Source organism: Peromyscus maniculatus, chromosome 5 (genome assembly GCF_049852395.1).
Source record: "Peromyscus maniculatus bairdii isolate BWxNUB_F1_BW_parent chromosome 5, HU_Pman_BW_mat_3.1, whole genome shotgun sequence".
Taxonomy (NCBI): domain Eukaryota; kingdom Metazoa; phylum Chordata; class Mammalia; order Rodentia; family Cricetidae; genus Peromyscus; species Peromyscus maniculatus.
In genome coordinates, this window is record NC_134856.1 from 117,128,869 (window position 1) to 117,153,798 (window position 24,930).

Genomic DNA, 24,930 nt, shown 5'->3' on the forward strand with positions numbered 1-24,930 from the left:
GATCCCAAGAAACGGCACAAGAAACAGATATAGATGCAGAGACTCACTCATTCATACACTCGGGAATGCCATAAAAACATAACACCAGAAGACATAATATATATGCAAAGGACCTCTATGATTGGGGGGGGATAGGGAGAGAATGAGAGAGAATTAATGAAAAAAAAAAGCCTTGATATGACATTATGAGACAAGGAATCTACAAAGATGCCATTGAGTTAATTTTCTGTACCATCTACTGCTTGGCATGCAGTCTACCCTTAAGAGTAATTTGTTTCCCCAGCGAGACTCCCTTAGAGAAATCTAAATTTTCATTTTCAAGTGGTTATCAATTGGCAATAGCTTCTGGGTTAGGGATGGGGGCATGTACCCAGTTCTTAAAGGCCTGATACTGTTTTCTGAATGTCAGCCATCTGCTGTGACACATTGTGAAGACTTCTCTCTATATAGTAAATTACTTAGGGAGAGATCTTGTCTTCCTTTCTCTTAAGGTGTGCATATAGGGTACTTAATGTTTGAATTGGAGCAAACACAGATTACAGAAAATCCTAATTCAGAGGTAGGAGCCAGGGCTTGGACATGGAGCTGGGGTGATGCCTCTGTTGGTAAAGTATTTGCTATGCTAGCATGAGGACCTGACTGGATCCCCAGCACTTAAGTGAAAAACCAGGCATGACAGCGAATGCTTGTCACCCCAATGCTGGAAAGATAAAGACAGGAGGAGTTCTGGGACTTCCTGTCCAGCCAGTGTCTGAATCAGCGAGTTTTAGGCTCATTAAGAGACTCTATTTCCAAAATAAGGTATAGAGGCTGGCAATGGTTAAGAACACTTTTTATTCCTGCAGAGGACCCAGGGTCAGGTCCTAGCACCCATCTGGCAGCTCACAACCACCTGGAGCTCCAGGTCTGGAGGCGCCGATGCTCTCTTTCGGCCTCTGTGAGTACTGTATGTGTGTAGTGCACAGACATACATGCAGGCAAGACAGCCATACATATAAAATAAAAATAAATAAATCTTTAAAAAATAAGGTACAAAAGGGACTTAGAAAGGTACCTGTTGTTGACCTCTGGCCTCAACAGAAACACATTCACCTTTACACACAAATGCACCCAAATATATACATAGAGGGTGTGGGAGGGAGGGAAGAAAGGAGGAGAAACATGGAAAACAAACCTCCCCTTTGACCTTTATTGAGAAGTTAAAGACTCCCCAAGCTGGTATGATCCCAGAAGTGTAAGTGTGGAATAAAGGAAAAAGTGCGATTGAACATTGTCTTAGGTGAGTCCATAGTACTCTTCAGCCCTGCCACTGAGGCATTGCCAGTTTTCATCGGAGTGCACCAGGCATCTGTGTGATCTTGGTGCTTTCCTAAACAGACTTTTCCTTTGTTTCTCCTCACAGCTGGTGCTCAAGATCAAATTGGCTGGGCTTTTGGCCTGGGGTTAGAAAGACTGGCTATGATCCTCTACGATATCCCTGACATCCGCCTCTTCTGGAGTGAGGACGAGCGCTTCCTGAAGCAGTTCCGCCTATCAGACATCAATCAGACGGTCAAGTTTCAGGTAGGATAATTGTAAGAATTAGGATAATGTTGATAAAAAATGGTCATCAAAATATAGGAGGATCTTCTACTTGAAAACTTGAATTTTTAAATAATATTGTAAAAATCAGGGTGACGATCTTTACTGTCAACTTGATGGGTTTTGAAGTCATCATTGAAACAAATCTGTGGGTATTTCTTTAAGTTGTGGTGGTTTGAATAGGTATGGCTGCATAGACTCAAGTGTTTAAGTGCTTGGTCCGTAGGGAGAGTGGCATTATTAGGAGGTATGGCTTTATTGGAGGAAATGTGTCACTGTGGAGCCAGGCTTTGTGGTGCCATGCTCAAGCCATGCCCAATGACACAGTTGCTTCTACTGCATGTGGATCAAGATGTAGAACTCTCAACTACTTCTCCAGCACCAAGTCTGTTTGTATGCCACCATGAAGATATTGGACTAAACCTCTGAAACTCTAAGCCAGCCTGAATTAAATGTTTTCCTGTATAAAAGTTGCTGTGGCAATGGTGTCTCTTCACAGCAATAGAAACTCTAACTAAGACATAAGTCAAGATCAGAAAGCCTACCCTTCATGTAGCCAGTGCCATTCAAAGAACTGGAGTCCTGCCTGAATTAGAAGGAGAAGGAATTCTGCACAAGCACCCATACTAGCTCCTCGCTGACTATGGACTTGCTGATTATGGCCATCTGTCTTTTGCTTTTCTGCTATTTCTTCCCTGCCATAGTGGGCTATATCCTCTGGATCTTTAAACCAAAATAAACTCTTCCTTTTAAAATAAGTTTAATACATGTTTTTATTAAGAATTTCATAATTATATTTTGATTATATTCACTTCCTCTCCCAGTTCTTCCCAAATCCACCACTCATTCTCTACCCTCTCAACTTTGTGTTTTCAGTAAAAAAATAAAATGTAAATAAATTAAAACAGTCCAATTAGTGCTGGTTTTGTGGGCATCCATTATGTTATTCCACCTACCAGATGGCACACCCTTGAAGAAAGCTAACTCTCCTTCTTCCTCCAGCTCTCTACCAATAACTTCTCAGCTAGGGACTTGATAATCAATCCCCCATTCTGTACTGGGACTTTGTCTGGCTCGAACTTATATTGGTTTTGTCCCAGTTTCTGAGAGTTCTTGTGTGTACCTGCTCTATTGTATCCAGAAGGAATTGTTTTGTTGCAGTCATCCACCGCCTATGGCTTTTACAGTCTGTCCACTCCCTCTTTTGCATTGATCCCTCTGAGACTTGGAAGGAGAAAAGTGTGTTATAAGTGCCCCATTTATGTATAAGCACTCTACTGCTTTATTCTCTTCACCTTGACCACTTGTCGGTTATCATCTATCGAAAACAATCAAAAGCTTCTGTAATCAGGTTTGAGATATATACTAATAGGTGGGTATAATGATAAGTCATTAGGAGTTATTTTAATATTGTGTCCTTTGAGTGGAGAAGTTGTAACTATTCCCTAGGTCCTGTGTCCTGTCTAGCCACAGGGTTTTTAGCTCTTATAACAGTGCCAGATATGTGTTCCATCTTGTAGAGCAGGCCTGAAATCTAATCAAATATTGTTCGTTATTTATGGCATTATAGCACTGGTGGGCTTATCTAGATGGGCAGGTTGTTATTGAAGCTCCCGGGTTTCATATCTGAATATTTCATCCAGTAGTGTTCATAACACAACATAGCACTATGAAAGCCAGTCATTAGGGATAAAGCTTCCAGAGCTGTACGAGCTTCATTTCTCCATATTCTAGTACTCTATAGTTCCGTATGTCTTCAGCAACAGGACTTGGAATGGTTACTAAATGCAATGGCAAAGGCCTGTAATATGTGGTGGTTTATGGGACCTTACAGACCAACAACTCCAGAAGAGGTAACCCATTCCTGACATTGGGCTTTTAGTTTGTTAGGCTATGGTGTATTCTAGGGACATTATTGTCCTGTTAGAGAGTAACTCCACTTAATCTCTCTCAATCTCTCTCTCTCTCTCTCTCTCTCTCTCTCTCTCTCTCTCTCTCTCTCTCTCTCTCTCTCTCTTCCTCCCTCCCTCTCTCCTTCCCCCTCTCTGTATCTGTTTGTCTGTCTATCTATCTATCTATATAATTTTTTCATCTTGATACAAACCTAAATATATCTAAAAAGAATACTCCATAAGATTAGCCTGTAGACAAGTCTGTAGGGTATTATTATTATCATCAGTGATTGATGTGAGAGAGTCCTGTCCACTGTGGGCAGTGCCATCTTTGGGTAGGTAGTCCTGAGGTATATACAAATGTAGGCTGAGCAAGTGAGTAAACATCATTCCTACATGGTTTCTGCTTCAGTGCCTACCTCCAGGTTCCTGCCTTGAGTTTCTGCCCTGACTTCCCTTCATTATGAAGTATGATCTGAGAGTTGTAAGATGAAATAAATCCATTTCTCCCAAAGTTGCTTTAGGTCTTAGTGGTGGGGTTTTTTGTTTTGTTTTGGGAGTTTTTTGTTCATTTCTTTGTTTGTTCATTTGTTTTGGAGACAGGGTTTCACTGTATAGCCCTTGTTGTCCTGGACCTCGCTTTATAGACCATGCTGGCCTCAAACTCACGGAGATTCACCTGCCTTGACCACCTGATTGCTCCTGGAAGGTCTTGGTATTTTATCACAGCAGTAGAAACCTTAATTAAGAGCAAATCTTCTACAGTAGCCGTTTTCTCATGCAAGTATGTAAGAGGGTTTAGTTTTTTTTTTTTTTTTAACTCTTTGGAGGCCTCCACCCAGCTCCCAAATGAATATAGAACTTATTCTTACTTATGAATACCCAGCCTTATCTTGGCTTGTTTTTAGCCAGCTTTTCTAACTTAAATTATCCCATTTTTCTTTAACTAAATTTTGCCTCTGGACTTTTTACATTTCTTTATTCTATATATCTTTTTCCCTTCTTACTCAATGGCTGGCTGTGTGTCTGGGTAGCTAGCCCCTGGCATCTTCCTCTCCTTCTCCTTTTCTTTATCCTCTTCTTTTAAGCCTAGATTTCTCTTCCTACTTATTCTCTCTGCCTGGCAACCCCATTTTTCCCTCTCTCCTGCTCAGCTATTGGCTGTTCAGCACTTTATTAGACCAATCAAGTGTTATTGGCTGTTCAGCTCTTTATTAGACCAATCAGGTGTTTTAGACAGGCGAAGAAGTAACACAGCTTTACAGAGTTAAACAAATGCAACATAAAAGAATGCAACACATCTTTGCATCATTAAACAAGTATTTCACAGCATAAATGAATATAACACATCTTAAACTAATACTCCACAACAAGAAGGTCTTTGATATTAGTTGTCCTGTGTTCCCTCTAATCTGTTCTCCCACTCTCAACCCCATTTAATCCTTGTTAAGATTATTCTTTTTTCCTGCTTTTTAACACTGTTCTCCCCTCTCACCCACCCCAGCCTTCCATGTGGAAGCCCCTATCATGACCTCTTAATTTCTTCAGTAACTAATCTCTAGACCACTTCTACACTTTAAGGTGTTTGTTATAAATAGTGTCGTGCTTCAAGAAACCAAAGTATGTATCCATTTCTGTTGTTGCTTTGACACATGACTACAAAGTCAGAAGTCTGGAACAATGTGGAGTTGTGTCCTTTCAGGTATGTAGGTAGTCTGGCTGTCCCAAGTCAAGGTGGCGGTAGGTGTGGTTCCTCAGAGTGGCTCCAGGGGACAATCTGTTCCTGTGCTTCTGCCAGCTCTCCAGACCCCTAACATGACTGCATACCACATGGACTTTTTACCCCCTGAAATCTCATCACTTTTTCTGAATTTGTGCCTCCTCTTTCAAGGACTCCCATGATTTCATGGTGCTAGCAACATAGTTCAGAATGTTTTTACCTACTGTTTCTTTGTCAGTTTGTTTCGTTTGGACTTGGTCTAACTGTGTTGACCTGGCTTACTTTGAAGTGGCCGTGTAGACCAGGCTGTCCTCAGAGTCCCAGATAGCAATGTGCTTCTGCTTTCCAAGTAGTGAGATTCAAAGTACACACCACCATGCACAGCCTGTCTAGATCTTTCTTAGCGCCTCTGCAAAGGCACAGGACCATATTCACAAGTCGCAGGGTTCTAGATGCCTTTAGGGAGCATATTTTGCCTTCTACTCTCTCCTTTTAACATAAAGTTGTTTGCCATCAACTCTGCTAATTTTGTTATTGGCACTTTTACTGTTTTCATAGTCATCATGTTTATGTTCGTAAGAGGGAACTAAGAGCCTCTTGGCCCAGAAGCAGCTGTCTGTAATCCTAGAGAATAGTCCTGCTCTGATGAGAGGAGTAAAAATGTTGAGAAAAGCCTTCTGCAGCTGTGATCTTTGGCTTATGACTTCTCTGGCCAGGAGCCGCCAGGAGCCTCCAGAATCCTGTTGTGTGGAGGCAGAGATTTGTTTCCTTTATCCTCCCTTGGGCCCTCCTAACTTATGCCCCAAGCTCTCTTGGCCTTAGTAGTTGTATCCTCTGCAGGCTCTGTGGTCTTGTAAATCAACTCCTAGCTATGAGGGTGCTCTGGCTTCTAGGGCAGTCTCTGATTTAGAACACCCTGAGGCCTTATCTAGGAGACTCTTCTAATACCTTGAGAGCTATTTCTTAGACCTAGTAAGTAGAAAACTTGAGTTATGCCTTTTTAATTTTTGGTCCTCAGCATGTACATTTTGATCAGAGACTTTGCCTATGACAGCTCTCTTTAGACCCCCAGATAGTGCTTGAGATAAGTGGACAAGCAATGTGGTTGCTTTGCCATGCAAGCGTCCTCGTGCTCTGCACAAGAGCTCTCTGCCCACTGCTGCAGGGCTGAGTGCATGTGCCTTTGTGGGATGTTTCTCTGAACTCCCTTGAAGTCACACTTGTATGCTAGTGCCCTAAATTGAATGCACAGTAAATCAGCTTTTATATATCCTTCACAGTTCTTGAAACAATCTATGACTGTGAGTTCAGTGTTTAGCCCTACACAGAGTATTAATACATCATGCATTTTATTTACATAGCTTTCTTAAATGCCATTAATCACATGTCTGTCCATAGTAGCTTACCAATTATTTAGCAATGGTGACTGTTTCCTTTTCTGTCAAATGAGGGGTTCTTTTCAGGTTGCCTTCACTGTCTGCATACTATGCTGTTCCTAAGCCTAGGTGATGGTCCCCTAGGCCTTCCTCTGTGACATGACTGAGAAAGTTTAGCTGCCTTAACCTTCTTCTCACCAACCCTCTGAATTAAATACTGATACTCCCCCATTATATACATGGGGAAAGGAACCCATTTCAGTATCAGCCTTAGCATAGTGTGTTACTCAGTCAGGACTTCAGGGGGCTATTTTTTTAAAACTTAATTGACTTAAAATTCATAGATGGATTATTCATAGCCAGAGCATATGGCACATATGTAAATATATAAAGTATCCGGTTTATTAACCTCCTTTTTTAATCTAATCACAGCCACAATCACGTATATTAATGATTCTCAAACTTTAATGTACAGATGAGTCACCCGTGGACCCTGTTAAACACAGATTCACTGTTTCATGTGGGAACTGAGAGTGTGCATTTCTTACTACCTGCCCGTTGTTGCTGGTGCCACAAGTCCACAAGCCACATTCTCTTGGTGGCAACAGGAGCCTTATCCATTCCAGGAGGTCAGACCTGCTGACCAGGCTCTGAGCCTTCCTCCTCTGGTGCACTCTCCTTGTGACTTGAACAGCTCTCTTCCATGAACAGATCTATGAACCTTTTTTTTAAAGTTTTAAGAATAGTAGTTACTTGTACACTCCTCCTCCTCCTCCTCCTCCTCCTCCTCCTCCTCCTCCTCTTCTTCTTCTTTTTGTTTTTGATTTTTAGTTTTTTCAAGACAGGGTTTCTCTGTGTAGTTTTGGTGCCTGTCCTGGATCTCTTTCAGTAGACCAGGCTGGCCTCGAACTCACAGAGATCCATCTGGCTCTGCCTCCTGAGTGCTGGGATTAAAAGCTTGCACCCTCACAGCCAGCCAGCTTACACTCTAAATTTTTGATGAGCTACGTAAGATTCTTTCCTTCTCCCATCCTCCCCTCTCTCTTCTCCCTTTATTGGTACTTGCATCTCTTCTTTATCTTTATGCTTAAAGTGAAGAGATGTTAGTATTTAAATCAAAATAAATATCAACTGGAGATGGTGAAATAAGAGTTTTAAAGAAGAAATGAAAGACAAAGAATTTGATATTCAGGAATCAGAAAGTGGCAGCTATGGAGGTTTCCTGTGTTAGCTCAGTCTTGTTGGAAGTCAGCTATATCCTAGTCATGGAGGGAAACTGTGCCTCCAATAGCAGCAGTCATCAGCAGTGGGTCTGTGTTAGCTGGGGACGGGAGGTTTCTTAATGGAATATTGTGTTTTGCCTCTTTTCTCTTATTTATCTATACTGTTGAGTAGGCATAATTCAATACACAATTCCTCTGTGTGTGATCATAATATGTTATTAGTGTGTGGGGAGGGAGGATACTTGACATGCTGTGTAGGTGGAGTCCAGAGAACATCTTTTGAGAGTTGCTTTCTTTCTTCCCACTCTGAGTTCTTGGGTTCCAATTCAGGTTGTCAGACTGGGTTATAATCACTTGGACCTACTGAGCCTTCTCACTGAGTCCCGTACATGATCATATTAAAACCTTGTAACACTTGGCACTTGAATGTTGTATGCAAATCACGAATTAATACTTTGCCTATTTACAGCTTTGATGCACCCAAAGGTTTAGATGGATATTTTTGAATATATTTTGTAGGCATAAAAAAGTGAGGCTTGGTATCATCAAGTAAACCTAACCATAGTAACTACTACTCAGTAACAGCCAGAATTTTAAGCTCAGCTCAAATCCACACAACTGCTTATACTTAGTAAGTTCTGTTTTTACATATACCAAGGTACTAGTAGACATGGAAATCCTAAGGTGAAACTCTCAGTTTCCCAACTCCAAGATGTTCAGAATCTAGAGCAAAAAGCAGATTTACTGAGACACCTAAGATAACAGAGAGCAGTGGTGGAACTACACATAGGTGATGCATAGTTACAGTAATACTGACCATTGAGTGTGGAGGTCATACTTTCCTTTTTCCTTTCTTTAATCCTTTCTTGCTAGTTAATTCTCTGAATCCTCCCATGTCTCTCCAGAACTGTCTCAGGGCTCTCACCTGTTTATGTATTAATCTCCTGGCCTGGAAGAGCTTCTAGATCTGGTCATTATCATAAATAATACCTGATAGAGATTTAATGTAGGATTTTACAGTATTTCCTCATTCTGTTCACATAGATTCAGTTGTGAGAATCTCATGAGTTTCAATGTGTTACAGGGATGTTTTGGTTTTTTTTTTTTTAATTTGCTACCATATGCATTTTTTCCTACTCAATCAAAATTAAACATTTTCTTTTGCTGGAAAAGAGATGATTCATCCAAGAAGAAGGGGCCAGAGGAATAATCGGGAAGATGGGAAAGCAAAGGCCTTTGTGCAAGTTCAGTAAGCATAACTGACTTACAGATGTGGACAGTGCAGCAGTAAGAGAACAGACACATTTGGGAACCAGTTTGTCTTATTGTTGTTGCTGGTTTCTTTTTATTTTTTAATTTAGAATGTAATTGTATCATTTCCCCTCTTCCCTTTCTTCCCTCTAACCCCTTTCAAATTCATAGCCTCCTTTTCTTTATTATTGTTATATATATCTGGCTAAAATATATAAATACAACCTTCTGAGACTGTTAGTGTTGCTCATCTGTATGTATATAATTTGGGGGCTGACCACTTTATATTTGATAAGGTATTAGGATCTCATCCCTGAAGAAGAAAGAGTTTCCCTCTCTCAACAGTCACTAGTTGCCTGTTGTTCTTTGTCTATAAATGAAGCCATCTGAGATTGCTCCTCTTCCACATTAGCATTTCTATTTTTATTGTCTTGTTCAAGTCTTGTTTAGGCAGCCATATTGTTGGGGTATAGCTTCTCTGTCATATCTAGAAGACATAATGTCACAGCAGACTTCCTGGTCTCTGACTCTTAAAATCTTTCCACTCTCTATTCCAAGATGTCCCCTGAGCTTTAGGCATAACGGTTTTGTTCTAGATACTCATTGGGGCTATGCCACCCCCATGATGATCAGTTGTTCTCTACATTTGACCAGGTGTGGGTTTCTGTAATAATTTCCATCTGCTGCAGAGAGAAGCTGCTTTGATGAGGGGTGGAGCCACACATGTCTGTGGGCATAAGGATTGAGAATGCAGTTAGGAATATGCTAGTCTACTAAAGTCAGTAGTGGGTTCTCCTTTAGGATCATGACCTCACTAATGCTGGTTCTGTCCTGTTGTCTCTCTCCACCAGATCTTGTCCCATTATGCCCACACCATATCTGCCCTCCATGTCCATCCATGCCAGTATACCCTGTGCCAGCCTAGCATGAGTCCTCCCTAAGCCTCCAGCGTGCTCCCTATCTTCAGATGGAGTCCAGATCCCACACCCAGCACTGTACCCATACCTTCCCAGCCTCCAGGCTTTGGTCAAGACACACATTTTGTTTCTACCCAGGCCCTTTTGTTCATCAGATTTATTTTATTTTATATGTATGAGAGTTTGCCTGCGTGTATGTCTGTATACTGTGGACAGTGCCCTCAGAGTCCAGAAGAGGGAATCATATCCTCTGGAACTGGAATTACAGGTGGTTAGTTATAAGTTGCCATATTTGTGCTCTGAATTGAACTTAGGCCCTCTGCAAGAGCAACAAATGCTTTTGCCTGCTGAGCCATCTCTGGAGCCTCACATTTGGGGAATCTTTATAGAGTTGTGTATAAAGCCTTTAGAAGAGACTCTCACTCATTGTGTTTAATACAATTACTCATGTCTTCCTTAGCATCATATCATATCTCTACCACCACTGTTAGAATGCAGGCTCTTCTGAGGGCCACAACCTTGTGATTCTTGGTCTCTTATGCCCTCAGCTACTCTCTCCACCTTCCTTTGACAGCTTTGATTTTCCACAACCTGAGCTAGGTGCATTTTATCCTATCATGTAAAGTTCTGTGCTTGTATTGGAATCTATCCTCACGAACATATGGATTTTGACTGCTTTTTTTAACTGTAAAAATTAGCAGCCCTTGTTGTGTTTTATGTTTAGAGAATTATAACCATTTTTTTTTTCAGTTAAGGCCCTTCAAACATACAGGTGTGCATGGACCTGACTGCCCCCCACTACACCTCAGCATTATCTCCTATGATGTTTTTTGTAGTATAGATTGCAAACGTGTGTTTAGTGATATTTATACATGTGTGATGCCCTAGATAGATTCTGTGTGTGTATATAATGTGTCTGTTTTATTGTATTCACCTCTACTGCCCTTTCCTGCTCACTCCCACTCTTGCTCATCTCTGTCCTCTTCTCAGCTTACCCTCCTACTTTCATGTTTTTTGGGGGTAAGCTGGGAAGTTTACTTGGGATTATTAAAGGGAGCATGGATGAGAAGTTATTTATAGGAGCACCAGCAACTTACCGATGGCTACCCACTGAAGAAAACATCTGTCCCTACCCTAGTGACCATGAACTGCTTATAGTTCCTCAGGTAGGTGTGGGATCCTCTGGTTGTTGTTTTTTGTTTGTTTGTTTTTTGTTTTTTTCTTTTTCTTTTCTTTCTTTCTTTTTTTTTTTTTTTTTAGCTTTTAACTAAATATACAAATGCTTCTTGTGGGTAGACAACATGTTAAATGCTAAGTCTTGCCAAAATCTATAAAACTAACCAAAGAGCAATATATTTTAGGAATTATCTGTGGGACTAGTTGAAGGCTTTTATTTCTATTACTGAAGGAAGAGAACTAATGATGTGCTCTGCAGAATCATCTAAACAGGACACTGATAACTGATGGCAGAATTTCAGAAAGAGATCATCAGAGTAGGCAGGAACTGACATGGGTAAAGACAACATGTCATATAAGTGGTAATGGACAGGCCCATGTTTTTCCCCTAGATATGAATTTGGAAGGAGATTGTTGCAAAAAGAAGATCATAGTGACAGGAAGGCTTTTGGTTCAGCCAAGAGAAGAGCCAATTGGAAAAGGCAGAACAGTGACCATGAACCTGCACAGATGCCCATGCTCAAGAGCCCTGAATGGGTTTTGCTCACAGTTGTCCCCTCAAGCCTGAAAGATGGCAGCAGAAGCATCAGCAACAGAAAGCATCTGCTTTTCGTTCCTTTTTTTTTTGAGTCTGAGGAAAATCCTTGCAGAGGTCCTCACATCTCATCTCAAGTTCGCTGCTGTGCTCTAAAAGCCCACCTGCTGTTCGCTAATATGTAGACTACGCTCCTGTCTGCAAGTTGACACTTGCAGGATTGTCCAGTCAACAGCACCAGTGCATATAATTCGACCGTATCTGAAAAGCTAAAACTTTGTACTGACCCCATTTTTAATAGATTGTCATTTATGTAATAGAATGACAGAAACTAGTTAAAGTATGATTCCGCCTAAAATCTTTCTCTCTGACTAATGCCTGAAGTCTCCTTTACTTTCCTGCTTTGAATTCTGGTTGAATAGAAAGTTCCTTTTGTCTAGAACTGACTGTTTTGTCTAGAACTGTTTACTTTCACAGAACAAATAGAAGATGATTGTTGTGCTATATGGGAATTTTCTGTTTAAAGTAAGGGTCATCTCGGAGCCTTAGACTAAATCAATTAACTGTATTAGCCCAAAGGAAAAAGGACTGAAATACTAACTTCAAGGTCATTCAACCTAGGAATGCGTTTCTCAGAGTTTTGAAGCAACTAAAAATGTTGATCACTCAATTGCTGCAGAAAATCCTAAGTTCATATTAATTAACTGGGACCAAATTAGATTAAAGCAGTTTGCCTATAAAAATAACTAGTAGAGAAGGTAAGTACAGTTTAATGTGTCTTTCTTTCTTGGTTCATAAGAACAATCAAATCTCCCCAATGATTCAGTCAGAGGCATGTCCTGCCCCTGTACAGAGATGAGAGGTGAATTTAAATTCATCTGAGATGGTGGGATTTAAAAGTTGTGCGTGTTAAGACAGAGAAATGATGCTTACTTTGCAGTTAAATTGTGGGACAGATTTTCAAACTGTGCATTTATGTTGACATTTTTATATGTGATTTTGTGATCTCAAAAATGGTTAAAGAAAGCGCGCGCGCGCACACACACACACACACACACACACACACACATATAATTAAGCCATATATATATATATATATATATATATATATATATATATATATATATATATATATAGCTGATGGCTTAATTATTTCTCCTATGACTTGGGTAAATAACAAATCAAACGTTTTCTCTGAGTGAGGGAAGAATTCATCTTCTTAGGGGCTTCTCGTGCATAGGTTGTAACTCTGAGATGGAACGCTCTGCTAAGGAGAGTGAGTGTGAGGTTGACTTTGGGAAAGCCCGGCTGGCACAGTTTGAGCCCAATCTTAACTGCTCTTTGAGAGTTAGTTTTTTATTAGAAGGAATTCTGTTCCTTTTTGTAAATGATGAAGCATCTAAAGCAAGTATTGATCCATTTGATTTCTAAGAACAGTGTACACCTGTAAGCCCGTCACTCTGTTGCCTCCTTCCAGCAGTCTCTGAGTTTGTGCCCCGTGCTTCTTTGAAGAGGGAAAACAGAAGAAGTTCGATCAGACCCCCTTTGCCTTGCCAGGGACTTGTGGTCACCCCAACAGTGCCTCCGCTTGCTTCTTCTCCACGCTTGTCAGTCTTGGTTTTGCTGCGCTTTATGTCCAAAAATGATTGGTACGATTGCTCCAAAGTTTCAATCAGATGACAAAGGCAGTGGAAAAGGAGAAATCCAGAGAAGCTTGGTGAGAAATTTGAAAAACAAATTCTAAATTTGATAGGATGATGCAGAGAGCCTGTAGTGCCTATAATGATCTCTAGGACTTGAGAAACTGTGGGACTGACTCTCACAGTCCCTAGAGTATCTAGGGGTCCAGAACTCTGAACAACATACCTCCCTCCACAGGACCATGCTCATAACAACAAGGACTCTGCCAAGCAGTGCCAAGAGGAATAGTCTGTGTAGATGCAGCCGAGCTAATTAGGTATCTATATGGTAAAGAGGAGAAATGACCCTGTATTCCTCATTAGCTATAAATGAGTTCTGGGGTGGGGTGTGGAGGTTGGAGATCTGAAATCAAAAGGGAATTTATTAGCTTACAGCCTTTGAAAAATTCACTTTACCATGAGTGGTTCTTTGATTCTTATTGGAGTAAATTGAATTGAGGAGATTGAACTAAATGAACTATGGTAATGTAAAATTAAAACCTAATTATATATCTGATCTAGAAAGTTTGAAATGTTTATTTATTTAAAGTGGTTGCTGTGCTTTTTTTTTTTTGGTGAGGCATTTATCAAATTAGGAATATCTCCCTCTATTTCTAATTTGCTGAGGACTTTATTTTTATCATTAATGAGTGTTAAAATGTATTACACTCTCCATGTATTCTGAGGTAGTCTCATGAGTTTTGGGCTTTATTCTCTTACTGTAGTGATGGTGATTAGTTTTTTCATGCTAAATGATTCTTCTGTTCTTGAAAAACACATATGAACTTGGCTATATTACCTTCCTTGTCTAGTTGTGGATTTGATTTGCTAATATTTGTTTAGGATTTCTAAGTCTTTGTTCAAGGGTTACAGGCTTGTAGTTTCCCATCTGTTTTATTCCTCTCGGGTTCAGATTGTGCTTTTTTCATGAAGCTAGTGTGAAAGTAGTTCCCTTTTGTAGTCTCTGGAAATGTATTTTGTGGGTGATAATATTTCTTAAATATTGTATCAAATTTACCAGTGAAATTGTCTGTGACTCAAGTTTTCTTTGTGGAAGTTTTAAATTATAAATTAAAATTTGTGGGATATGGCTATCCAGATTTTAAGTTTTATTTTGTATCAGTTTGATTAATGTATGTTCTTCCTCAGGAAATGTCCATTGCATTTAAATTTTCAGATATATTGGCATAAATTTGTTTATAATATTCATTGATTATTTTGATATTTCAAATTTTTTAATTGGTAATTAAGCATGTGTGCTGATGCCATTTTTATATACTAAGCCTTCTTTTACATTTTGCACCACTGTGTTTTCCCCCCCTCCTCCTTCTAGACTTGTTCATTCCCCTCATCCTTCTTCTCTTCCTCCTCCTCTTCTAGGCTGGGGACTGATCCCAGGGCCTTCCATGTGCTAAACACGTGATCTGCCAGTGAACTGAAGTGTACTACCAGCTTGTAGCAAAAATTGTTAGAAAGTCTTATTAATAAAAACAAACCTGGAGCCAGGTATTGGGGTGAATGCTGGAAGATCAGAGAAACAACCAACCACAACTAACATCACCTCACCAATTCCTCAGCTGATTTCATTTCCTCAAACTGGAAGCCTCTGTGTCTTCATCTGAATGGGACCTCAGCTGAACTACTGCTGCTGAAAAGCCTAAAAGCTTAACAGACTCTAGTTCCTGGTCCTCATGCCTTATATATCTTTCTGCTTCCGGCCATCACTTCCTGGGATTAAAGGCGTGTGTCACCATGCCTGGCTGTTTCCACTGTAGCTTTTAATTCACAGAGATCCAGATGGATCTCTGCCTCTAGAATGCTAGGATTAAAGGGGTGTGTGCCATCATTTCCTGGCCTCTATGTCTATCTAGTGGCTGTTCTGTTCTCTGACCCCAGATAAGTTTATTAAGGTGCACAATATATTGGGGGACAGAATATCACCACATCAGCTTTTTGCACTCATAATCTAATGCTAATTTAGCAGGGTATAAAATTCCTGAACAGTCTTCCTTCTGCTTTAGCATTTTGAAGGTACTACTTCAGGCCCATGTTCTAGAGAAGTAATCAATTTGTTTTTCGGTACATAGTAATAACCTTTTGCCTTAGGTAATACTTAAGAATGTCTCTTTACATGTGATGTCCTCTGATTTTATTGTGCTATGTCTTGGTATGGATTTATGTTTATTCCACTGAATATTTGCCACGTACTTTTGGTATCAGAATTGACTCTTGAAATCTGAGTAGCTCTTCTCCACAATTCCTTTCTTTACCTTTTCCTCATTTTCCATTTGTGCATATTGGAGCTTCCTGTCTCCAATGACTCACAGTTTAATTGATTTAGTTGGTTGTGCTTTTCACATTCTGATATTTCTATGTTTAAATCCAGCCTTTTTAGGTCATTTGAACATATTTGTTTCTCCTCACTTTTGCTAATTTTTTGCATTTTTGTCTATGCTGGTTTTGCATGACTTTTACTTCGTCCTTCATGTGCTTTCTTTGAGAACTAGTGTACTAATGGCATTTAGAATATTTACCTCTTCATTATATAGTTACCATGCTAGTGGGGCTCGGGCTAATAACTCATGAAAATCATCAAATATTCCTTTTTCCCTGTACACATAGCTCCCTTTAAAGAAGGCGATGATTTAGTTCATGAGCTCATTGAAGCATCACATCATGATTTTTGCCGTAAGACTCTGAGGAAATAATTTCCTTAACATTAGCATCTTTAGTTGAGTTGTTATTCATCAGGAACTAAACCTTGATCTACATCTGTGCTTATTAAGTCAGCCTTTTCCTTGACTTCACATCAGTTGGCACAGCCCACTATTCTGTATATACTCAGGCTTTTGAATTATTAGTAATTCTACCCTTTTCCCTCTTCCTCACATTTTTAAATGTTAACCCAATATTCTAATCTTAAAATATAATGTAATATAATATAATGTATAAACTTGGTTATATTATCTTTTTATGTAACTATGAATCATGTAGATAAGATGTATATAGTTTTAAACAGAGTCAAATTAATATTCATAAAGTAATAACTTGTTTCCATATGTGTTAATTGTATTAGTTACATGTAACAAAATTTAGCACATGACCATTTTTTACATTCATAATTCATTGCCAATAGCACATTTACATTATTCTATAGCTTTCAGCTATCTCTAGAATTCATCATCTTGAAAACATCCATTGTAATCATCATATAATTATTCCCTGCCCCTCTTCTCCCAAGTCCCAGGAAACTGCTGTCTACTTTCTGATTCTGTAGGTTGTCTTCTGTAGGTACCTCATATGAAGAAAAATCACATACTGTCTGACTTCCAATGACTGGTTGTTTTCCCTTAACATAGTGTCCTTGAGGTTCATACATATTACAGCATATATCAAAAATTCCTCCTTTTAAATGTAAAATGTTATAATTCATTTGTTTACTCATTTATTTGTCACTAATAACTGAATAATACTACTATAATCCTGGGTGGTTAAATACTTTTTTATTGATTGATTAACATGTTAAAACTTTATCAGTTCTCTTTTCCATTGCACATCTTTCAGTTGTCATGGTAGTGTATGAAGTGATGTCACTGTGATTTTGATTTTCATTTCTCTAATGATTAGTGATGCTGAATATCTTTTCAGGGTCTTGTTGGCTATCAGTGTGTCTTTGGAGATGGGTCTGTACAAGTCCTTTTCCCAGTTTGTCATAAAACTATTTGTTTTTATTGTTTTTTATGTATGTTTAAGGAAATTATTTTCAAAATTTGCCATTACATTCCTAGAAACAAATTATTAGCAATAGAAATCACATACTGAGCATCATGGATGAAAAATCTTTTTATATAAAATGTTTAGACCTTTGTTGCCCCAAGGTAATTATTATGGCTTATTGGTGATATTTTTGTGCAGTCCATTCTTTGCTTTGGAACTACCTATGTATTTTTTGAATACCCCATTATTATCAGCATATCTCTGGTGGTAGGTAGCTGGAAGGTAGAGAATTGATTCCAGTATCTTTTCTGATTGTGCATCTGTTTATACACAGGTGTGACATTCTTTCCCGATCCACTACAACATGATGTTTGAATGTGGACTTGACCTGGGATTGGGAAACCTTGATAGAAGGAGCCATTTGATTACTCATTGACTTTTGTTTTTATCTGGGCTGCTCCATACCCATTGTGTCATTCATTGTTCATGGAGAGTGAGTAGGATTCCTTGTCTCCTCTCCTGTTTCCCTGAAATTTCTTTGTTCACTCCTTAAATCACTTTTGAGTTCATCTTGCCAGCCTTACCACCACCACCACCACCACCACCACCACCACCACCACCACCACCACCTTTAGAGTGGTGGGGGGTTAGGAAAAGAATCAAATAGAATCCATGGCTGTCCCTGGACCCCATCCTTCTGAAAAGGTCACACCAGATGACAAAAACCCTCAAAACAAGTTTTGGTTTTTAGATCATGAAGAGGCAAGAGGGGCTGGTCATATGGCACGGGGTTAGGAGGGCCAGATCTTTAACTATTACAATCACTTCCTCTAGAACTATTTGTAGAACACCTTATAAGCAAGATGCTCTCAGTGTGGCACTCTTTCCTTGGAGCTGCCTCTGTAGCCAAAGAGCTCAGGTCATGCTGTGGCCCTGGGCTGATGACTACCTGACCTGACCGTGCTGAGCTTCAGCCTCTCTCTCCAATTCTCCCTGTGCCTCGCCCTGTTCTTCCATCTTTGTGTCTCTGTCCTTCTCACTATGTTTTTGCTAGGTGACATTTTCACTCTGTGATTGTCACCATCTTAATATGTGATTCTGATTCAAGTTAGGTAGTCAGCACGGCAAGGAAGAAATGGTCTCAGGATTCATGGGATCCACAAAGGGAGTCATTTCCCTGTTGTTTATTGAGGCTGTAGTTGATGTATGGGGAATCCGACAGGATTTTTCCCAAACACAAGAACACGATGAATTATTCATTAACAAAGCATTTCTGAGCATCTACTCTGTGTCAGACACTGTGTTGCACACTGGGATACAGAGAAGTCCCTGCCCTCTGATAACTCCTGGTGGGAGTGGACAGAAACATGTATAAGGGCTTTGATAAAACAGGCTGCCTTCCTAGAGAATCTAGCCTGGGCAGGAGGGGGCAGGCCATAATGAGAAAAGGAAGCCTGAGAGCAGCCTGGTGGCAGGATGCAGTCGCAGTCTGCAGCTCAGTTTAGGGTGTTTTGGGGGGAGGACTGGTGGTTCTGAAGAAGGGTGGGAAATGTGGGCACGGAAAATTGGGGGATGAAGCCTGTCTTTGCATTTGTCTAAAAGAAAATAGTGAAGTGTTCACTTCCTGATCAGATTTCCACATTAGTTGCCAGTGTTAATGGACAGTAAGAAGTATGGGTTGTCGCCATGAGGTTAGGAGTCCATGTAAGGCCAACCATAGGCATGGTGTGAGACCAAATAAGGTAGGAGTTGAAAGAGATGGAAAGACAGTTCTGGGATCAAAGATAACACTGAACGGCCATAGGCCATTGGCAAGATTTAAGACAGAAGTATGGTGATTATCTCATTTATTATCTAGACTGAGACCTGGCTGCCATGGAGAACAACAGAAGATTACTAAGAGGTTACTAACAATGGCTAGTAACTGCTACCCCTGCACGGTGCTCCTTTAACTGACTTTCACAAGCCCATGTTTTCAGTCACCATAATAAACTAAAGACACACATACAATACGGGATGATTCCTAGGTTTTTATCTTTGGAACTGGGTAGAGTAGAAAAAGGAAAGAGGAAAATAAAAATGATAAATATTTGGAGAAGTAAATGCAGAGTCCAATTCTGGCCAAGGGAGTGTAAAAGTTGGTATGTTATTGCCTTTGTCTTCTTTTATATGGCAGAGTCAGCTCTTCTACTGAGCATGTGGCTGCAGATAAGACTGGGACCAAGTGACAGCCCAGGCCAAGACACGAGAAGGTGTAACAGAATGTTTCTTGTGGAGGACAAGTCCGAGCTGAGCCCCTTTGTTAGATTGGGCTGGCAGTAATTACCAAGGGAGAGTCAGTTGGTAGTAAGCACTAGCATAGATGGTGCTGGGAAATTGCTGGAAAGAAGACCGCCTGCCACAGCAACAAGGGTGAGTCTTCCTGGAGGAAGCAGGGCCATGTGAGCAGGTGGGTGGAGCAGAGGAGGGTTCTGTGGGCCAGCATCCACACCGTCACTGCTTACTCAGCTTGCTGAACTCTCCAGAGATGCTCTAAGCCTTGAACTTGCTTAAGGACAGTTATATAAAACAATCCTCACGAAAGACAAGCCTCAAGCTTTTGGTGAGTTCATCTCCCAAATGCATTTTTTTAAATGTTAGTCAAAAGATACTTCTTCCTCAACCCAAAGACTTAAAAGTGGAGGGAAACAAACTGGAATCACATTGTAGTAGGTGTTATATAGATTTGACTATTTGGAAGATCTTCCTCAGGTGTCTATTTTGGTAGAATTGTAAGCAAATGGGAAGAGAAGTGGATAGTACAAGTTTTCTTACATTGCTAACTCAAGTTTTGGCAGTCTTAAACCACATAGCATGCCCTTTACATTCTGGTGCCATTATAAAACCCATGATGTCCTCGTATTTCACTCTTCAACATTTCATTAGCATCTTTAGCATTACCATGACATTGACATAGTCTGGAGGTAAGTCTGTCCCTGTTGTCCCATGATTCAGATTCCTAGTTCTGTGTGGGTGGTTTGTTTTTCCTCCTTCTTAACTCAGTTTTCCAATTAGCACTGTAATAACTGTATTAACTCATATTCTGCCATTTACCCTTTTCCATTAAAAAAGAGAGAGGAAATGGAAACCATATTCTTGTTATTCTTGTTAGTAGGTAAATTCAGCTTCAAACTGTGGTACCCCTAGTGATAGAACCTCCACATCATGGGAGATGCTGGTTGCTCAACACATTTCTAAACAGCAACAGGAAAGGTCCTTCCTTGCAGGTTGGAAGCAGAAGCAGCACTTACAGGCATTGCCAGCTCCAAGCTGCAGGAACAAACCAATTGGCCTTCCCATCAGAGCCTCCCATTTCTTTGCCAGTGAGGTACTGAACAACATTCATTGTGTTGCTACCACAAAATAATTTTCATTTATCTTCTCATCCTGGCATTAGCTTTATTTTGTACCAGAGGAGAAATAAACAGATTCACTGGCTATCCCATTTTCCTATTTTTCATGAGGACATAGTAACTTTACACTAAAATGGATACTCATTTATTATACTTACTTTCACATACCACATCTATTAAAGGCAAATATACAACAATTAGTATGTAAATTGAACTTGAATGCCGAACAAATGAGGTAGAGCCTCAAACATTATTTATTGACTAATTAGTTTCATTGTAATTGGAGGGGAGCCTATAGAAATGAGAAAACCTGTGGTGGGGACCTGAGTAGTCGTACCAGGAAGCTGCTAAGCACACCTTGAACTCAAAATAGGAAAGAACCACTTGTAAAAGGCTTAAATTAGCTCTGCCCTATTAGTTTTAGGCATGTTCAACATGGAACAAAATTCAGGCAAATGTTGAGTTCATTTTGGTCTCACTATTTCATGCCTCCTGTGTGACTTACAGGCATGGTCTTTTTCATTTCACAATGGTTTAGATACTTTGTTTGTATCTCTCAGTTAAAGAGGAGAGCAACACCCCTACACCTTTTGGTCCAATGGATTAAGTCTAGTACCTTATAAATGTTTGTTAGGGTACCTACTTAGCATATATAAGGCCCTGGGCTTAATCCATAGTATCAAAAGAAAGATGGATGGATAGATTTAATCTTTTATAAAGGAGTTACTAAAAAATAAAAACAAACCTTCTATGACTGAGTAGTAGAATGCTTGCCTAGCATCTTCAAGACTCTGAAAACCATTCCAAACACTGCAAAAAGTAATAATAAATAAATACATTATAAAAGCAAAAGCTGCTAGGAAGGTGTAGAGAAATTATGTGTGGTGTTTTCAGAGGTGGCCCCTTTCCTCCTGAGCCTTGTGATGGTGACACCTTACACCTTCATACCTACTGCCTCCTGGTCACCTCCCCGCCATGTCCTGCTATCTATAGTCTTTGGATGTGTCTTTCTCACCACAGCCTAACAGCAGTGCTTAAGTGCCACAGTCGTCTTGACCTGAAAGAACAAAATATATCCATCAGGTACCTAGCCAATAGGAGCCACCATGAATAGCCACAGGTCCATCTGTCTTGTACCGTAACCAATCCTGCCCCCTACCACTTGTAGGACCATTTGTATCATTGTTTTCAGTCTTCAGCTTTATCCTCCATCTCCCATGCACTCTGTGTGTATTCCACAAGCCTTACTTCTTGATCATTAAGCCCAGCCAGAGACCATGTTGCCTGATCCTGCATCTCTCTCCCCCAGCATCCATGGCTGTCATTCTTTCCTGTCTTCTGGCCTGGTCAGGCATCTTCTGTGTCAACCCAAAGTTAATTTTTTTTCCTGTTTGGATCTTTTGTTCCATGTTGAACATGCCTAAAACTAATAAGGCAGAGCTAATTATCCCCTTTTCAAGTGGCTCTTTCCTATTTTGAGTTCAAAGTGTGCTTAGCAGCTTCCTGGTACTACTACTACTACTACTCCATCACTAATAATTTCATCTCCTCGATGAGGGCCGGAGTCGGGGGAATAAGGATATTAGATATGAATACCTCCATTTCCTTCTCCATTTCTGGGTTGCTCCTTAAGGTTCTATCCATCCTTGGTCCTCTGTCAGAACCTTTGGTGATGGATTTGAGGAGTCTGCTTTCTCACAAACTGAGGTTTTTGCTGCATCAGAGTTTGAAAGCCCCAAGTCATACTGGCATAGTAACCACCTATTTCCCCTGAGTCTGGATCTTCCCATTTCTGCCAGCCCATATGCTGCTGCTGCTGCTGCTCTGTTTTAACCTTTTCAGTAGTTTCCATTACTTAGAATGTCTTACCATTTATCCAGGCTGTTTGTTCACTAATTATCCCTTCCTATCCAGTTTCTCTTGCTCTGTTTCCCTTATACCTACTCTTTCTTTTTAATAGTAGCATGTCTTAATTGCACAGAATAATGGGCTTCATTCTAACGTTTTCATTCATGCGTATACTGTACTTTGTTCATATCCACCCCTAATCTCTGCTCCACAGGTACTCTTTCTGTTCCAGAATATGCCCCCCCCTTACTTTCATGTCTCTTTTTGTCTAGATTACACTTGTGAGAAAGCATGTGTTGTGCCTACTTTTTGACAGTCACAGACTTATGTTTGCTAAAGTGAATGATTTACTGATTCATTGATTCAACATTTCTCTGCTTACTGTCAGATGTGATTCTGGCTTTGTGCTCAACTGTCTTCTGTGTCCTTGTGCATGTCTCTGTGGTTCCTAGACACGGTGTACATTCTGAGGTCACTGGAAATGTTTCGTATATTGACGGGAGCTGGCTTGTGAGTATGTCTGTTATGAAAACCATGGAGATGAACACTCATGCCCTGTGCTCTTCCCTATATATAGATTCACATCCTACTTAGAAAATCAAAAGATTGAAAAATGGAACTCTAAAAGGAACTATAGATATAGAAATAGTGGTAGTGCAAGACTTTAATCCCAGCACTCATGAGGCAGAGGCAGGTGGACCTCTGTGAGTTCAATGTCAGCCTGATTTACAGAGTGAGTTCCAGACCCAGCAGAACTCATAGTGAGACTCTGTCTTAATAATAAATAAGTAAATAAATAAAATAGTTGCAACAACAGGAAAGACAAAAATAAACCCTTATTAGGTTAGAATTGGGGAAATTAATATGAATTTGTGGATTGTTTGGTTGGTTTATTTGGTTGTGTGTGTGTGTGTGTGTGTGTGTGTGTGTGTGTGTGTGTGTGTGCGTGCATGTTGCTGGGGATTGAACCTTAGGTTTGTACATGATTGCCAAGTGTTCTACCACTAAGGTGTATCCCCAACACTTATTCACCTTTGTTTTTTGGTTAATAAAGTGCTATTTTATTTTATGCATATGAGTGGTGTGCTTGCCTATGTGATGTGCATCATGTTCATACAGTGCCCTAGGAGGTATCAGATCTCCTAAAAGTGGAGTACCAGTTATGAGCTGCCATGTGGATACTGAGCACATCCACAAGAGGTCCTTGCAAGGGCATCAAGTGCTCTTAACCACTGAGCCATCTCTCTAGCACCCTCCCTCATACCTTGCTTTTGATACAGGGTCTTGATAAGTTGTCTAGGCAGCCCTTAAAAATATATTTGTTTAAACATAGAGTGTTTGCGCATGTGTGTTTGTCTGTTAGTTCATAGGCCCTCTGCAGTTCTGCCCTTTTTCAGCATCTGGAACAGTAGCAGTGAGCAACCCTGATGACCTCGATTTCTAAATACTGTTTTCAATTAAGAGGAAGAATGGCCCTTGCTCAGAAGACTCAATTTAAAGGGAGGGAGGGAAAACAGAAGGTGATAAGCCTGGAATATTGTGCTGAACTTGATGTGACTCTGATATTTTCTTGTTTCTCCTGTCACAATACTATCTATAAAATTTAATGACCTTTCACTTTATGCTGTTCCCTGAAACTGCAGGGGAGTTTTGGACCCCAAAAGTAGGGCTTGGAAACATGAAGTACTAGTTTGGATCCAGAATATAACTTGATTTCCATTGACCTTATGTGGTGTTTCCTGAAATTTTGTATCTGTTCCATTCCATTTGAGTAAGAATGATTGGTAATTATGTCTTGTAGAACCTTCCCAGTGGCTCTTCCTCAACACATGCTGAGTGTTATGTCCCACAATGAGTTCTCCACAGGACACTAGGCCTTGTTCCCTCACATACCCATGACACATCTGGATTGGCACTTCCTGGGCTTGAACTATAACCGCTCTAGGGAGGGGACTCTGGGCTGTGTTGAGGCTGTCCTCAACCAAACTGTCTTCATAGCCTCCACCTGTGTGTCCCACTTTGTGCAGAGAGCTGTAAGGAAGCTTTGGTGTGTGGGGGAGGAAGCAACAGTAAGGCTGCAGTGAGGTGTGAGCTCTGGAGCAGACCATCTGAATTCATGTCCCATGCCACTGCTTTAGTCTAAGTTTTCTCACCTGTAAAAGCAGGAAAATATTAATTCCTCCTAGTCAGAGAAGGTTGTTAAGAGGATTAAGGGGCTTAAATACAATACAAATCCTTAGCACAGTGCCAACATATAAAAAGTGTTATGTAAATCTCAGCTATTATAGCTGTAAATGTCTGTGCTAGTATAGCAAATAAATACCTGGCACATACTTAAATGGGTATGTTAGGGGTATAGCAAATAAATACCTGGCACATACTTAAATGGGTATGTTAGGGGTTGCCACATAAACTCTCCTACGGTCCAATAATAAGCACTGTATATAAATTTAAAGGTAATCGTCTATGAATGGAATAGTGTTTTGCCAGCTTTTTCACAATAGTGATATTCCTCACCATCTTGTCTTTGTATGCCTCCTCTCAGGGGTTAGTAGAAAAACCTAATTCTTTTTCCCCACCTAATATTTTCCTTTTGTCCATTAAGGTACTGTACATTAAATAT

At 40.2% G+C, this 24,930-nt stretch overlaps 1 protein-coding gene across 9 annotated transcripts in view; it reads left to right on the plus strand.

Moving 5' to 3' along the window:
* Window positions 1-24,930, plus strand: part of Fars2 (phenylalanyl-tRNA synthetase 2, mitochondrial) — a 448,933-nt gene that overhangs the window by 247,779 nt on the left and 176,224 nt on the right. For all 9 annotated transcript variants that reach the window (XM_076573181.1, XM_076573185.1, XM_015990774.3 and 6 more), the window contains one exon: window positions 1,403-1,563. In XM_076573181.1, coding sequence (XP_076429296.1) covers window positions 1,403-1,563 — 161 coding nt within the window. The remainder of the gene's footprint in view (window positions 1-1,402; window positions 1,564-24,930) is intronic.